Genomic DNA, 15,984 nt, shown 5'->3' on the forward strand with positions numbered 1-15,984 from the left:
CTTTACGATTAATGTAACGAAATAAGCTGTGTTTGCCTCCAACTGGCAATTGGCTGAAATACAATTGGGTAAACTGGCAATGGGCGGGTTTCACAAACCAAAACAAACACCAACATTCCACCCCGGAATGCACATTTTCGAAGGAGAATAACTGACTGTAACATTGTTTTTCAGATGAACAAGTATGTTAGCTTACCATGTTTATTAAATATCTGCAAACACCTGGTATTTTTATACTTTAGTAGAGTCAAAAACCTACATACAACACCTTTAAAGGCTTGTGCACTCAACTGTTTGCAAAATGGAGCTTTGTGCTTGTGTATCCTACCGCTCTCATTTCACGCGCACACGCACACCGGTGCGATCAACACTTATTGCCTTTTTAATAATGTTCAGTATGTACCTCAGTAAGTGTACAATCTCCAAGCTGGCCACTTTAAAATACTATGTGTGTATTTGATTGCTTGGACATACACCAAAAGCTAGTTGTGGTTTGTATTTGAGCTTACACACACATTTCAGACTGGGGAACAGAAACTCTTTGGCGGATTATTGTACTTTAAACATTTCATTATCAAACATGTCCTGCGATTTAGCAAATGCTAGTTCCATTTTTTTTTCATAATCTTTCGGTGCCAAAAAGTGTAAGCAGATGTTTGAATGCTTAGTTCAAACATCTTAGTTAAAAGTTAGTTAAAAGGGCTGTCAATAGATTCAAATATTTAATCAAATTAATCACACCCTTTTCCTAAATCGCGATTAATCGCACACTTCATAAAATTAAGCGTACATAAAACATTTACTGTAAATTTTGGTTGCCAGTAAGACTGTACATTTACAAAAGTACTGTAAATCAATAATTACACATTTTAAATACAGTAGAAACATTTATAAATATGAGTGAAATTACAAGAGCAACTGTGAACTTGTAATGTTATTCATACATTTCACAGTAAATTAGAACATTTGTTGTGAAATTAAATTCACCAAATTAACTACAATTGAGATTTTTCACTGCTGTGATAGTGTGTAAACATTTGGTTATTTTATTTGAGTCCACGGAGAAGAAATATTTATATAAAACCACAAACACTTAATGTGTAATAGTAAAGTAACTAAAAACATGACTAACTCAAATCACTGCAGTTCCTTGTCAGCAATACCATACATGTATGTGCTGAAGAACTTAAAGAGATCATCACTCCGCAGTTACTGTCTTTAAAGAAGTCGTGGCCTAGTTGTTAGAGAGTTTGACTCCTAACCCTAAGGTTGTGGGTTCGAGTCTCGGGCCGGCAATACCACGACTGAGGTGTCCTTGAGCAAGGCACCGAACCCCAACTGCTCCCTGGGCACCGCAGCATAAATGATGCCCACTGCTCTGGGTGTGTGTGTATTCACTGCTGTGTGTGTGCACTTTGGATGAGTTAAATGCAGAGCACAAATTCTGATTATGAGTCACCATACTTGGCTGTGTCACAAAAAAAAAAAAAAAAAAATTCCACATTGCACAAGGTGCAAACAACATTACTCCTGTTTCACACCAATGTTTAAGTTTTTTTTTCAAGTTTGTAGGTGTCAAGGTACAGAAACCAAATTATAGCACTGGATAGTCTTCAATGTAAAAATGAAATATACAATCAAACCTACATTTATTCAGACACCTTTAACATTTCTCACATTATTACAGTTTTGCTCTCTCTCTCTCTCTCTCTCTCTCTCTCTCTCTCTCTCTCTCTCTCTCTCTCTCTCTCTCTCTCTCTCTCTATATATATATATATATATATATATACATATATAGCAAAAATAAGCAAATTCGATGTTCTAGTGTTTTGAGACGCCTTTCTCTGAACACCAGAACACCGTGGTGTTGAATTGTGCTCTTTCACATCTTTTTGTTTGTTCAAACTGCATTTTGCAATTGTTCGTTCGGGTGCAGGAGGAACTTCGAGGTGAACTTCGCAGAAGAGAGCTCGATTCAGTGTCGCTGTCCGTGATACGCGGCTCTCTCTCTCGTGCGCACCTAACGGCACGCGCTACTCTGTCCAGCTTTTCCGCGTGTAGTTTTTGGATGCTTTAATGTTTAAATCGACAAGCAGTACGGCTTAACAACACGTGAGAAAGATAAGCTTTCGTGACGATGCGCAGCAGTGGCCCGTCAACTGTCCTGAGCATATTTTTAGGCTGTCCTCAGCGAGTCAGTTACATAAAATATCAAGGTGAAAGTCATCATAGCTTGCTTAGTATAGACCCAGCTCCCAACCCAACTTTGAGAATAGATTAACGGCGATATTTTTTTTATCGCCCGATAAGAGTCTCGCGTTAACGCAGCATGTTAACGGCGATAACGGCCCACCACTAATATATATATATATATATATATATATATTTATATATATATATATATATATATATATATATAGTTATATATAGTTATATACAGTCTTGTTCAAAATAATAGCAGTACAATGTGACTAACCAGAATAATCAAGGTTTTTAGTATATTTTTTATTGCTACGTGGCAAACAAGTTACCAGTAGGTTCAGTAGATTGTCAGAAAACAAACAAGACCCAGCATTCATGATATGCACGCTCTTAAGGCTGTGCAATTGGGCAATTAGTTGAAAGGGGTGTGTTCAAAAAAATAGCAGTGTCTACCTTTGACGGTACAAACTCAAAACTATTTTGTACAAACATTTTTTTTTTCTGGGATTTAGCAATCCTGTGAATCACTAAACTAATATTTAGTTGTATGACCACAGTTTTTTAAAACTGCTTGACATCTGTGTGGCATGGAGTCAACCAACTTGTGGCACCTCTCAGCTGTTATTCCACTCCATGATTCTTTAACAACATTCCACAATTCATTCACATTTCTTGGTTTTGCTTCAGAAACAGCATTTTTGATATCACCCCACAAGTTCTCAATTGGATTAAGGTCTGGAGATTGGGCTGGCCACTCCATAACATTAATTTTGTTGGTTTGGAACCAAGACTTTGCCCGTTTACTAGTGTGTTTTCGGTCATTGTCTTGTTGAAACAACCATTTCAAGGGCATGTCCTCTTCAGCATAGGGCAACATGACCTCTTCAAGTATTTTAACATATGCAAACTGATCCATGATCCCTGGTATGCGATAAATAGGCCCAACATCATAGTAGGAGAAACATGCCCATATCATGATGCTTGCACCTCCATGCTTCACTGTCTTCACTGTGTACTGTGGCTTGAATTCAGAGTTTGGGGGTCGTCTCACAAACTGCCTGTGGCCCTTGGACCCAAAAAGAACAATTTTACTCTCATCAGTCCACAAAATGTTCCTCCATTTCTCTTTAGGCCAGTTGATGTGTTCTTTGGCAAATTGTAACCTCTTCTGCACATGCCTTTTTTTTAACAGAGGGACTTTGCGGGGGATTCTTGAAAATAGATTAGCTTCACACAGACGTCTTCTAACTGTCACAGTACTTACAGGTAACTCCAGACTGTCTTTGATCATCCTGGAGGTGATCATTGGCTGAGCCTTTGCCATTCTGGTTATTCTTCTATCCATTTTGATGGTTGTCTTCCGTTTTCTTCCACGTCTCTCTGGTTTTGCTCTCCATTTTAAGGCATTGGAGATCATTTTAGCTGAACAGCCTATCATTTTTTGCACCTCTTAATAGGTTTTCCCCTCTCTAATCAACTTTTTAATCAAAGTACGCTGTTCTTCTGAACAATGTCTTGAACGACCCATTTTCCTCAGCTTTCAAATGCATGTTCAACAAGTGTTGGCTTCATCCTTAAATAGGGGCCACCTGATTCACACCTGTTTCTTCACAAAATTGATGACCTCAGTGATTGAATGCCACACTGCTATTTTTTTGAACACACCCCTTTCAACTAATTCAACTAATTGCCCAATTGCACAGCCTTAAGAGCGTGCATATCATGAATGCTGGGTCTCATTTGTTTTCTGAGAATCTACTGAACCTTCTGGTAACTTGTTTGCCACGTAGCAATAAAAAAATATACGAAAAACCTTGATTATTCTGGTTAGTCACATTGTACTGCTATTATTTTGAACAAGACTGTATATATATATAAGAGAGCCTCCAAGCTTTTCAAAAATGAAAACAAAAAGAAAAGTATAACAAAACTTGACGTCGGTGACAGTGCTTGCATGTTTTTTTTCCCCCACAAGAATACCAACATGTTCACCTTCTCTGGTTTAAGAAGCGGTCTTTCACTATACACTCTTGAAAACCGTCCAACTTTTTCACCATCACTTAATCAACTAATACTGGAATAATTCACTGAAAATGCAACGCAAGTCTCTGTTCTCTCTGCAATCTCTGAAGTAATCAGCCTGGTTTCCTTTAGATTAGTATAATATGTATATATATATATATATATATATATATACATATATATATATATATATATATATATATATATATATATATATATACATATTATACTAATCTAATTAGTCTAATTAGGGGGATGTGGGTATGTGGCGAGTGGGGCGGGGCCGAGGGACGTGGGAACAAGGAGTGAGGCCGGCGGAATGATTGGGAAATCAGCGACACCTGCGACCCACCGCCAGTCTCGAGTCCCACGTAGGAGATGGAAGGATATAAAACTGGAGCGAAGACATTGAAGGACGAGAGAGGACCAGGCCTGGGCCATTATTTTATGTTTGCTTTTTATTTTGTGCGCACCAGTCGTCCGTGAGGGGCTGGTGCGCTGTTTTGTGTTTATTTTTGTCATTAAAGTTTCATTTTGATTGTGCGCCGGTTCCCGCCGCCTCCTTCCCGATGAGTATGGAGATTTTCCCATTGAACCTTTGTTGAACCTGATGGCACGTTTCTGGCTCTGCAGCTGAGAGGCCTGTAGCAGAGGAGGCTGGAGGAACAGGATTCAGGAGAGCAGGCCAAAGCTGTGCACTGAAGCAGGCTTAATAGATGTGTAGAATGGACAGATGCTCATTCAGACTATTTCATTCACATCTGCAGGCTTACAGAACAACAGGATGTCACGTGTGTTACATTCACAAACCACTGGTTATTTTTCTCAATCAGGGAAAACTGAATATACTCAGAATTCGTGCTCTGCATTAAACCTATCCAAAGTGCACACCTATCCATAGCACACACACAGCAGTGAACACACACACACACACACACACACACACAGTGAACACACACCAGGAGCAGTGGGCATCATTTATGCTGTGGTGCCTGGGGAGCAGTTGAGGGTTCGGTGCCTTGCTCAAGGGCACCTCAGTCGCGGTATTGCCGGCCCGAGACTAGAACCCACAACCCTAGGGTTAGGAATCAAACTCTCTAACCACTAGGTCACGACTTCCCTGTGTTCAAAGAGCAGTGTTCAAAAGGGAGATATTGCTGCAATTTACAGCAATATGTTCAGTATTTCTCAGTCTGGTCTCAAGTATAATTCATTTGAAGTAATGGTAATATTATATAATTTTATCCAATTAGATAAGTGTTAATGATAAAATACTTGTGACGTTTGTACTGGCCATGGTATACAAGCCACCAAGACACCATACAGACTTAATCAAAGAATTTGATGATTTTTTTATTTGCCGATTTTAATATCCATGCATATAATGAAAAAGATGCATTGGGATAGGCATTCATAGTCATTCTAAACTATATTGGGCTTAGACAACAAGTATCAGGACCTATTCATGGTCATAATCATACTTTAGATTGAATACTATCACATGGAATTGATGTTGATGGCACTGAAATTTTGCAGCAGTGATGATATCTCAGATAATTATATAGTCTTTTAGTGTACAGTCCATATAGCTTAAGCTGCAAATTCAACTCCTCGTTACAAATATGGTAGAAGCATCACTTCTACAACAAAAAAAACTTTGTAAATAATATTCCTGATTTGTCTGAATTCGCTCCTTTACACTTAAAGAATATTAAGCACACCAGGCCAACATTGTGGTATAACAAGCACAGGTGCCATAAAGAGAAATGGAGTGCAGCTGGAAGAAAACAAAACTAGAGGTATTTCTCATTGCATGTACTTCAAAACTGCTAGATCTGCTTACTTTTTTGTCTCTTTTTGAAGAAAGCAAACACATCCCCAGGCATTTATTCAATACATTGGCTAAATCAACAAAAAAATAAAGCATCATCAGGCACAGATATTTCCCAACAGCACAGCAGTAATGACTTTATGAACTTCTTTACTTCTTAGATCAATATTATTAAAGATAAAATTATATCCATGCAGCCGTCAGCTACAGTATTGGATTAGACAGTGAACTATAGACTAGATCCCCTGAGGAACAATTCCCCTAATTCTCTCCTATAGGACAGGAAGAATTGTATAAACTTGATAGATCAAGTAAACTAACAAAATGGACGTTAGATCCTATACCATCTAAGCTTCTAAAAGGGGTGCTTCCAGAAGTCATAGATCCTCTTCTGACTATTATTAATTCATCATTTGCATTAGGATATGATCCAAAAACCCTCAAACAGGCTGTTCTTAAGCCTCTCATTTAAAAAACAACAACAACTTGATCCTGGAGAATTAGTTAATTACGGACCTCAAATATCAAATCTCCCTTTTCTTACTTTTTTTTTTTTTTTAACTTGATACAATGTTCTTTCTTAGAGAAAAATGAAGGAATCCCAGTCAGGTTTTAGATTTATCATAGTACAGAGACCACTCTAATCAGAGTTACAAATTACCTGTTCTTATCTTCCAATCATGGTTGTATCTCTCCATTATTGCTACTGGATCTAATTGCTGTGTTCGACCACAACTTTCTTTTCAACAGCTTTAATGTAATTGCATTGGCATGGTTCAAATCATACTTTTCTGCCCGTCAACAATTCGTGGCAGTGAATGAAGAGGTATCATATATTTCACAAGTGCAGTATAAAGTACCACAAGGCTCAGTACTAGGACAGTTGCTTTTCATGCTTTACATGCTAAGCTTGGGACATATCTTCAGGAAACATGGTGTTAGCTTTCACTGCTATGCTGATGATACTTGGCTCTATATTTATTCAAGGCCAAAAGAAACATACCAATTTGCAAAACTAACAGAATACATAGTTGAAAAAAAAAAAACTATGACTACCAATTTCCTACTGATAAATTCAGAGAAAAAAAATAACCTCTGCATGTAATAATCTAGAACACTGTCTAAAGCTTGATGGCTGTGCTGTCAACTGTTTGTCATCAGTTAGGAACCTGGTCTTGTTTATTTGTGCTATTTACACAATGTTTACTTTTTTAGTTTGTAGTTGTCCAAAAACTAATTTAAAATAGCACTGCATAGCCTTCACTGTAAAATAAAATACAAAGTCAAACCAAAATGTATTCAGACACCTTCAACATTTCTCACATTATCACAGTTTATTTGTTATAGTTGAGAAATTGGTAATAAAATATGACAAGAACTCAGAGTTAAAGTGTGTCAGAACAAATTCATCTTGATAATGTCAGATATTTTGATAGAAAGATATGTAATGGAATAAACCAAAACTTCAGACAACTGAAGAAAAATTAAAGAATTAAAGAAAGAAACACTTAAGGTCGCTATTTTATTTATTTATTTATTATCAATTTCACTGGTGGTCTAAAGTATGAAGAATTTTTGGGTATAATATTTCACAGATCACTGTATTTAGCTATACTCACTTACATAAATGAACTAGTGTCTTGCACCCACTAGTAAAAAATATAATCAATTATATCTGTTTTTTGGATTGACTGGATAAATTCTTGTTTAAACTACAAAGTAATTCAGTCAAAAGCAGTGAGTGATTTACTTTCATTTTCATACATTAAAGACACTGACAGCAGAGCTAGTAAAATAGGCACTGTCAGTTTAAGAGACAATGCATCCATTATAATGATACACATCCGATTTCTTTCTCAACACTTTACTTTCACTTAAGACATAACCACAGACTTTTCGAACACACTTTATAAGACAGGTATTTTGACATATTTAGTATGTATTTGTCAGTACAAAAGCAAGAAGACTTTGAGACGCGTCTCTGCGGCAGAACCTGATTTTACCAAGTGAGACATGTTCCTGGGACAACATCTTTGTTGTCCCTGGAACAACATTGTGATTAACCAATCAGATTTGAAGAACCAGTTTATAGATTTTGTGAAGTTTATGTTTAAAATCACTGTATGGTGCTTGTACATCAGTGTCATTCATCTATCATTTTCTCTGATTTTAAGGATCACTCATGGTTAAGGTTAGGTTTAGGTGTAGGGATATGGTTTAACTCAGCAAAATCAAGACGTGCGTCTCTGCGTGCTCCCTGAACACCAGAACACCGCGGTGCTGAATTAAGCTCTTTCACAAAATTTTCTGTTTGTTTAAACTGCGATTTATATTTGTTCTTTCAGGTGCAGGAGGACGTCAATGTCCTGATGGAGAGCTCAGTTCAGTGTTGCTGTTCGTGAGACGCAGCTCTCTCGTGTGCGCCGAACACAGCCCGCGAGTAACAGCTACTCAGTTCAGCTTTCCTGCATTGCGGGGCTAAAACCAACTAGATATGTTGAATGCTCAGAGCATGTTATAAAATGTATTTTTTTAAAATACACATTTCTGTTTTAATACATGCTCATAGTAAATCATAGCATATTACCTAAAACATAAGGTAGGTACAAAAATAATCAGTGATACATTTGCGACCTTTAAAAAATTAGGGTCGCAATGTCATTTCAAAAGGTCGCTTCTCCAATGACTGGTGCCAGAGCCGGAACTCAATTGGGATGCCGATGCATATCAAACAAGCCAATATTTAAAAGACGTCAGAGTTCAGGTTAATGAACAGCATTAACAACGACAATTAAATATATCAGTTCAGCAGTGTTCAGCTGAAGAGATCAACACTCTTCTTCTGCAAGAGATAACAAGCAATTCCAATCACAGGTTGGTGGAAACATCAGCCAGTTCCGAACGAGTGCCAGTCTTGGCCAAGCACTGGTTTCAGCTCTGGCACCAGCACCAGTGTAGAAGCAGTACAAGTCACCTGGATCCAGTCAGTATCCAGTCCAGATGGTGGATCAGCACCTAGAGAGGACCTCTACAGCCCTGAATGTCAGGAGAGACCATGTCTACTAGGCAAACCGTAAAGACAGATCCTCTGTGAAGACCTCATCAGCTCAATCTGATGTGTGGTACAGCCTGGAATTAAACCACACCATGCTGGTTTAATCTGGCCTGAAGAGAACTGGCCTGGCCTGGGCTGCCGGGATTACTCGCCACTCATTTCTCCCAGAATGCATTTGTGCATACATGTCCTGAAGCTTGTGATGTGAGAGAGGACTCTGTATATGAAAGAGGCTTAAAGCACAAATTAGTTTTCTTCACTGATTTCTCTTCCTCTGCTCATGCTACTCATAATCCTAACTGAAAAGCCTCTATTTCAGTAAATTCAAGCCATCCAGTTATGTGGACCAATACTGCTAACCACCAGATGGCAGTGTTACACAAAATATCCACAGTCAAGGATCGACTGAGGCCATTGATGGTTTAAAGGGATAGTTCACCTTCAGTTGCTATTCCCCACTGACTTTCATAGTATGGAGGAGGAGGAGAAGAAGAAGTAGTAGAAGAATAAGAACCACTATGGAATTCAATGGGGACCAGCAACTGAAGGTTAAAAACTTCATCAGTTAACAAATATCAGTGAATATAAATTCACTGATGTAGAATTTTTTGTAGTATTTTAGTATTTATTAAAAACAGAACCTCAAAACACTGAAAATGTTACCACTAGACTTAAAATATATGTACTAAAATTAAATGTATATGCAAATACTCAACTTTTAACTAACTATATAACTATTAGCAAAAATGACTTATTTTCTTTAATGAAATCATAATCAGACCCGATTATAAAACATTTGGTACACTTCAGCTAAACTATGGGGGATAGCAGGACAATTACAGTAACTACCACTCAAAATAATAATACTTTTATTCAGCAAGGATGAATTAAATTGATCAAAAATGAATAAAAAGATTTCAATTAAAAATAAATTATGTTCTTTGGAACGTTCTATACATCAAAGAATACTGGAAAAAATTTATATTTCTACAAACATATTAAGCAGCACAACTGTTTAAGAACAATGTTTCCTGAACACCAAATCAGAATATTAGAATGATTTCTGAGAGAACGTGTAACACTGAAGACTGGAGTAATGATGCCGAAAATGTAATTTATTAATAATAAAAATTATTTAAATTGCAATAATATTTCACTGTATTACTGAATGTATTGTATTTTTGATAAATAAAAAAAATGCAGCCTGTGTGAGGCATTAAAAAAATATATATAAAAATTTAGAATTTTGGTTTTATTTGATGGTTTCTAAATGGTTCTTAACCCTTTCGAGTCGATTAACGCATATATGCGTTTTGAGTCATTATCTCCTGATAACCCCGAAAAGAACTTAAATTACACTCTCAGTTTTAATCGTACAGATAAGAGCAATACATCAATCGAATCTGTAAAGGGTCTAGTTTTTTTTGGATACAGACATAATAACAAAGAACCTTTGTGCACTTATAAATTAAAGATAACAAACAAAGTGCGCTGTCTGCAGTCTTTGTCTCCGCTGATCGTCATGTACAAACACGTCATTAAAATGAACTGTAACTCCGTGAATACTCAACGAAGAGACATGAGAGAGATATCTATAGAAAGCCTAAAATGTCTACTTTTAAACTAAACAAGTGCTGCCGAAAACAAATATTCTGAGATAAAGTAATCCATATGAAAACAACGCGATGTCTATTTTTCATATCTCCGCTCATTATATCTAATGTGACCACGCCCCCGCGCTTAACGCGCTATTCAGATTCAAACAGAAGCGCGCGGCTTGAATACGCCCACACAGAAGAAAAAGCAGCCAGACTGTTCTTCGAGTTTTTATTTTATTTTACTGTTTGCTTCGCGATGAGAGGAATAAGACATAATTCACCCCAAAAAGATGTGATGTGGTTGAGGATTTGAGAAATGGATTTCCTCAGAAAAAAGAATGAAGCACTTTATTCAACAGAGATCATAAACATGAGTAAGTCTCTTTTTATTTATTTGTACTAGTTTTCACATAACGTGTAAACATTTTACTAGTTAGACTTTTTCCAAATACTTTTTCCAAACTATAATTCCTGACTAAATGTATAATCAAGTGAAACATTATTAAGTTTAAATAACAATATACAATACTATACCATTCAAAAGCTTGATGTAAATAATATAAATGTGACAAATAGAGATAACTCTAACAAATGTAAAAACAATGCAGTTCTTTCGATTTATTCCCCCTAAAAAAACCTGAAAAATATTCTCAGCTCTTTTCAACATTAATAATAATAATAATGATAATAATAAATGGGGTTTATTTGGTAGAAAATAAGATTGTTAAAAGGATTTCTGAAGGATTGTGTGACTAGAGAAAGGATGCCAAAAAATGTGTTTGAAAGTAAGCTTTGATTGTCCCTAATAAACTGTTTAACTGCTCCCCCAAGTGGATATTAAATTATGTTGTGGGATAATTAAATATATTCTTAATAAACTACAAACATAAAATTATATACTTTTATTTTGTTCTCACATTCTTTCTTGTAAGTCCTCCCTCAGAGTGGCACAGTTGAATGAGAGGCTCATTATGCAGCTCATTATGCAGGCCTTTGTCTTCTCAGGTGTAAATCACAATGATATTCATGATAGTTGACGCCTACTCGCATATGACTTTTACCAACAAAAAGTGTTTTAGAAAATTTAAATCAATATATTGTTTTCTGTGAATGAGTAAACAAGATGATTTTCACATAATTTAGAAAGAAAAATTCTAGGCTACAAGCTCCAGTTCTCAACTTTTCCGGCAACCAATTTTATGTATGTGTTTTATTGCCTTATTCAAGTGACTTAACATTTTTAGTTTTTCACTAACCATGCATAACATTTTTTTTCTCAAAAATACAATCATGTACATGCATGCATTTCACATATTATTATAGCCCAGTTTGTGCTGATTACAGTGATATTAGACTTTACCCATTTAGATATTTATAAGAAACTGAAAAAAGCACAAATATCAGGGCATGACAAAACTTCTCCAGGCCCCAAAAATACCCTTAGACTCCAGAGGGTTAATAACAGACAAGACGTTCTGACAAAATCCCTTACAGAAAAAAAAACGCAGGGAAGAGATTAATTACAGTATATAATTGAAGAAGACCATTTTAATGGCCCTGAAAATAACAATAAAAACCAAAGTGAACCTAGGAATCTCCCTCTATACACGTATCCGTGCCATTAATATGCACAAGATCTCCTCACATAAGACATTGTGATTACTGCCTTCTCTTCACAAACTGATAGAGCTTTTGGATGAGGACTTTAGCTCACAAAACGTCTCCATTTCAGAGTCAAGTATCTGTTGTTAATTGATTGCAAGGATGAAGGAAGCTAGTGTATTATAAACAGCCTCATGCTAATCCATATACAGCCCTTGTGTTTGAAAAGACTCTCCTGAACTGCTTCTAGAAGATGAATTTCTATTTCCCAGTAGAGGGTCTCTGCATGCCCTTCAAATTAATAGCACGTTCTCCACCACTTTCATCAAGCTCATTTCTTTTCTTTTTTTTTTAAAAGGGAACGATATAGCAAAGGTTCACTCATAAGCCAAGGACTTTGACAGTCCCAACAGAAGCAGATTTAATTATCCATCCTATTTTTCTTAACAAGGTGGGACCTGGAGTCCAGAAAACAATTGTTGGAAACATTTGGCTACATGCTATACATGTCACATGACACATTTATACCAGGGTTTAAACAACCAATTAGTCTCAAGAGGAAGTCTCAATGTACCAAAAGTTTTACATTTAATAAAATAATAAAAAAATAATAAATGATAATTTATTTTTTGTCTTTTTCTATTTATCAATTTCTTCAATGTTTATTAAACGGTTTGTACTCTAAAAGCTGTTTTCTCTCTCCTCTCTCTCTGAAATGAATATCCCTGTGATATGCTGTATATCAGTGGTCACCAATGTTTTTAAGCCCAGGAACCCTGACCTCAGCCTTTATGAAAGACAAGATCTACATTCTGAAGCATTGACAAGAAAAGACATCCCAGTTTGTACTTCCAATTTGAGGCCTTTTATTTAGTATTTTACCTAGTGATGCACGATCATGACTGATTCAGAATCAGATTTCTTTTAAGCAAATTTATGTACTGGCTACTTGCTTTATAACAAGCAAACTGGCCTTAAACAAAAATATCTGTAGGCATTTGAAATTAGAGGCAACCACTGCATCTTAATCACAATCCAAACAAAGATGTGACACACGTTGCATGAGCAATTGTTTTTGTTTTGAATTATACTCTATATTTTCAGGATTTATAGCAAAAACAGAATGGCCTGATTTTAGCCTTTTTTTCTTTACTTTTTTTTTGGCTACATAAAAAACTTGCATGAAACAAAAAACTGCAAGTCTAAATGAGACACAAATTCACTCTCTGACAGCAGGTGGCGCTTATGAACCAGCCGTGATATAGCGTTTTCTTTGTTACAGCTGTAAACAAAGCAGAGCTGCGCTTTATTCGGAGATAAGAGAAGTAAATGCCATTAATGCCATCAAAACTCAAGACGGTTCCTTTCAGTGCTACATTAATACAACCCCACATTTTCTTCACACTTTCTTTTACTGTTATTTTCAGGATCTACTGGGACCACTGACCACTGCTGTACATCATCACTATACAACATATGATCGCTGTAGTCCCAACATTTAGAGACGGCTGAACAGATGTTGCTCTAGATTTCATATGCCGGCTGTTTCACAATCTTTCATCATGTCTGAGAAGTTGTCCCTCTGTGCTGGGAGAGCGCTCTTTGGTCTTTGAGAGGCTTTAATTCTGCATGACACTCCCATACCATGTCCACAAAAGTACCAGGAGCACATTCATTCTGTAAAACCTACTCGATACCATTTCATATCAATACTTCAAACTGTTTCAGTATTTCAAAACTTTTATACTCAGTCAAAATAACGATTAATTTAAAATATATATTTTTGTAACATTATAAATGTCTTTACTACAACATTAAATGCAACAATTTAATGCATCCTTACTGAATGCAAGTATTAATTTCCTTCAAACACAAATCTTACTGATCCTAAACTATAGTGAACAACATACAGCGCCTTTAAAACTCAGCATAATTAACAACTAAATCTCATCTAAATCTCAGTTATTTTCATAATTACATTTTGTGTTTCACCACTCATCCAACTGGTTTCATCAGCTTGGACTAATGTCCGAAGGAAAAGTGCAAGTCAAATTTCTTCAGACAAAAATTCTGCATCCCGTAATGTTTTAATCATGATACTTCTCCGAGCATCAGGAGAGTCAACACTCTTGTGTAAACAGTAGACGACAATGGCTGAAATTGTGGACATTTTAAGGAACACCCTCTGATCACAAAATTGGTCTGCCTCCAAGCCATTGTACTCCTAATGGTTTGGGGGTTTAATGAGTTTAGTGTTGAAACTTTCTCAGCATTTGTACAGCACAGGCTAGTGAGTGATTGTTTACACATGCCGCTCAGCCAAACAGCTGTTATTAGGTGGATGTTGATAGCGGCTTTTATTTAATTTTCATTTACTGGCTTGGTAGGGAGGAACACCATTAAAATGACAGATTTTTTTGATGAACTGCTGCTTTTCTAATGCATTATTCATTATAGCAGCACAATGGCAGAAGATGACAGTTTTCTGTTTTCTTTTCTTTGTTGAAGTGCTAAATTATTAACTAGTGGTTTTTGATGTGTTTAAGGAAGGAGGGCATTCTTTTTACAGCTGTTTTGGAAAGCACTATTGACGCAGGTGGTGTAACTGTTATGAACGATTGTTTTTACATTAACTGTGCATACTGTAGACTAAAGCAGTCTTGTTTTCCTAACCTTCTGCTTGGCCAAAGGATACACACACACATCGGTTGCTTTACACCGCAGTCGTGTCTCAACTGTTGCTCACCCCAGCTTTGACAAAAATACGTTATGATGGGAAATCATTACCATCAGACTGAGGGGGCTCACTTAACCCACTGGCTTAACAAAAGTGAGCCTTAACGTACACTTTCCCTTTCCCAAATCTGACCTTTCTGTAACATCCCAGACCAGACCAGACCACCTCTTACAGGTTAAGAAACCTGGTGGACACCAGCATCCAGAACCCAAAATGTGTGACCAATAAAGGCCTGTTCAAACCAGAGATAGTAGCTATAACTATGAAGTTGACCTTTTTTTAAATGATATGAGAATAAAGAACTCCATAACAATAACTTTGTGTGAGTGCTGCTGTTTAACAAACTCTAAATCATCTCGCATTCCTGCCATCCTTCCCAGCTCTTCTTCACCTGAGCCCAACTCTCATTTTTGCAGTTTGTCTTGTTTCTAAGCTGTGACATTTCGTTAGCTATTCTTGGGTTTCCCGTGACAGAAAGGTAGAAAAAGCCATGGAAGCTTGGTTTAATAATCATAAAATCTCCTGTTCAAACATTTGCCCTCGTCTCATCATCAGTTTGACCTTTATCCCATCTAGCCGTGGTTTGAGCTGATCCTGTGACCGCTGGCCTGGGGTGCAGGGACTGACAGGAGGGTCAGGAGAAACCGGGAGTGAGGAGAGTGTTTGGGGACTTACCCAGCCAGCTCCTGTTCAGATACACTGACACAAACACAGGCGGTACGGTGAAGAAGTCCACCACTGAGTTCACCTCCAACCAGAACCACAGCTTATCGTTAGCTGCTATGAACTGGAAGAATATAAAAGAAAAAAGAATATATATTTTAAAGGGGATCACATTTTAGTAAGAAAAATCAACAGTTAAAATGAATGAGCATTAGAATGAACAACTAGTAGTCAAACATTAAAGATTTTGGGAGCAAAACACGATATTAAATGT

At 36.8% G+C, this 15,984-nt stretch overlaps 1 protein-coding gene across 11 annotated transcripts in view; it reads right to left on the reverse strand.

The window, feature by feature from the left end:
* LOC128026419 (calcium-activated potassium channel subunit alpha-1) overlaps positions 1-15,984 on the reverse strand; it is a 256,870-nt gene that overhangs the window by 71,244 nt on the left and 169,642 nt on the right. For all 11 annotated transcript variants that reach the window (XM_052613533.1, XM_052613540.1, XM_052613536.1 and 8 more), the window contains exon 5: positions 15,723-15,834. In XM_052613533.1, coding sequence (XP_052469493.1) covers positions 15,723-15,834 — 112 coding nt within the window. The remainder of the gene's footprint in view (positions 1-15,722; positions 15,835-15,984) is intronic.

The sequence above is a fragment of the Carassius gibelio genome, chromosome A13, assembly GCF_023724105.1.
Source record: "Carassius gibelio isolate Cgi1373 ecotype wild population from Czech Republic chromosome A13, carGib1.2-hapl.c, whole genome shotgun sequence".
NCBI lineage: Eukaryota > Metazoa > Chordata > Actinopteri > Cypriniformes > Cyprinidae > Carassius > Carassius gibelio.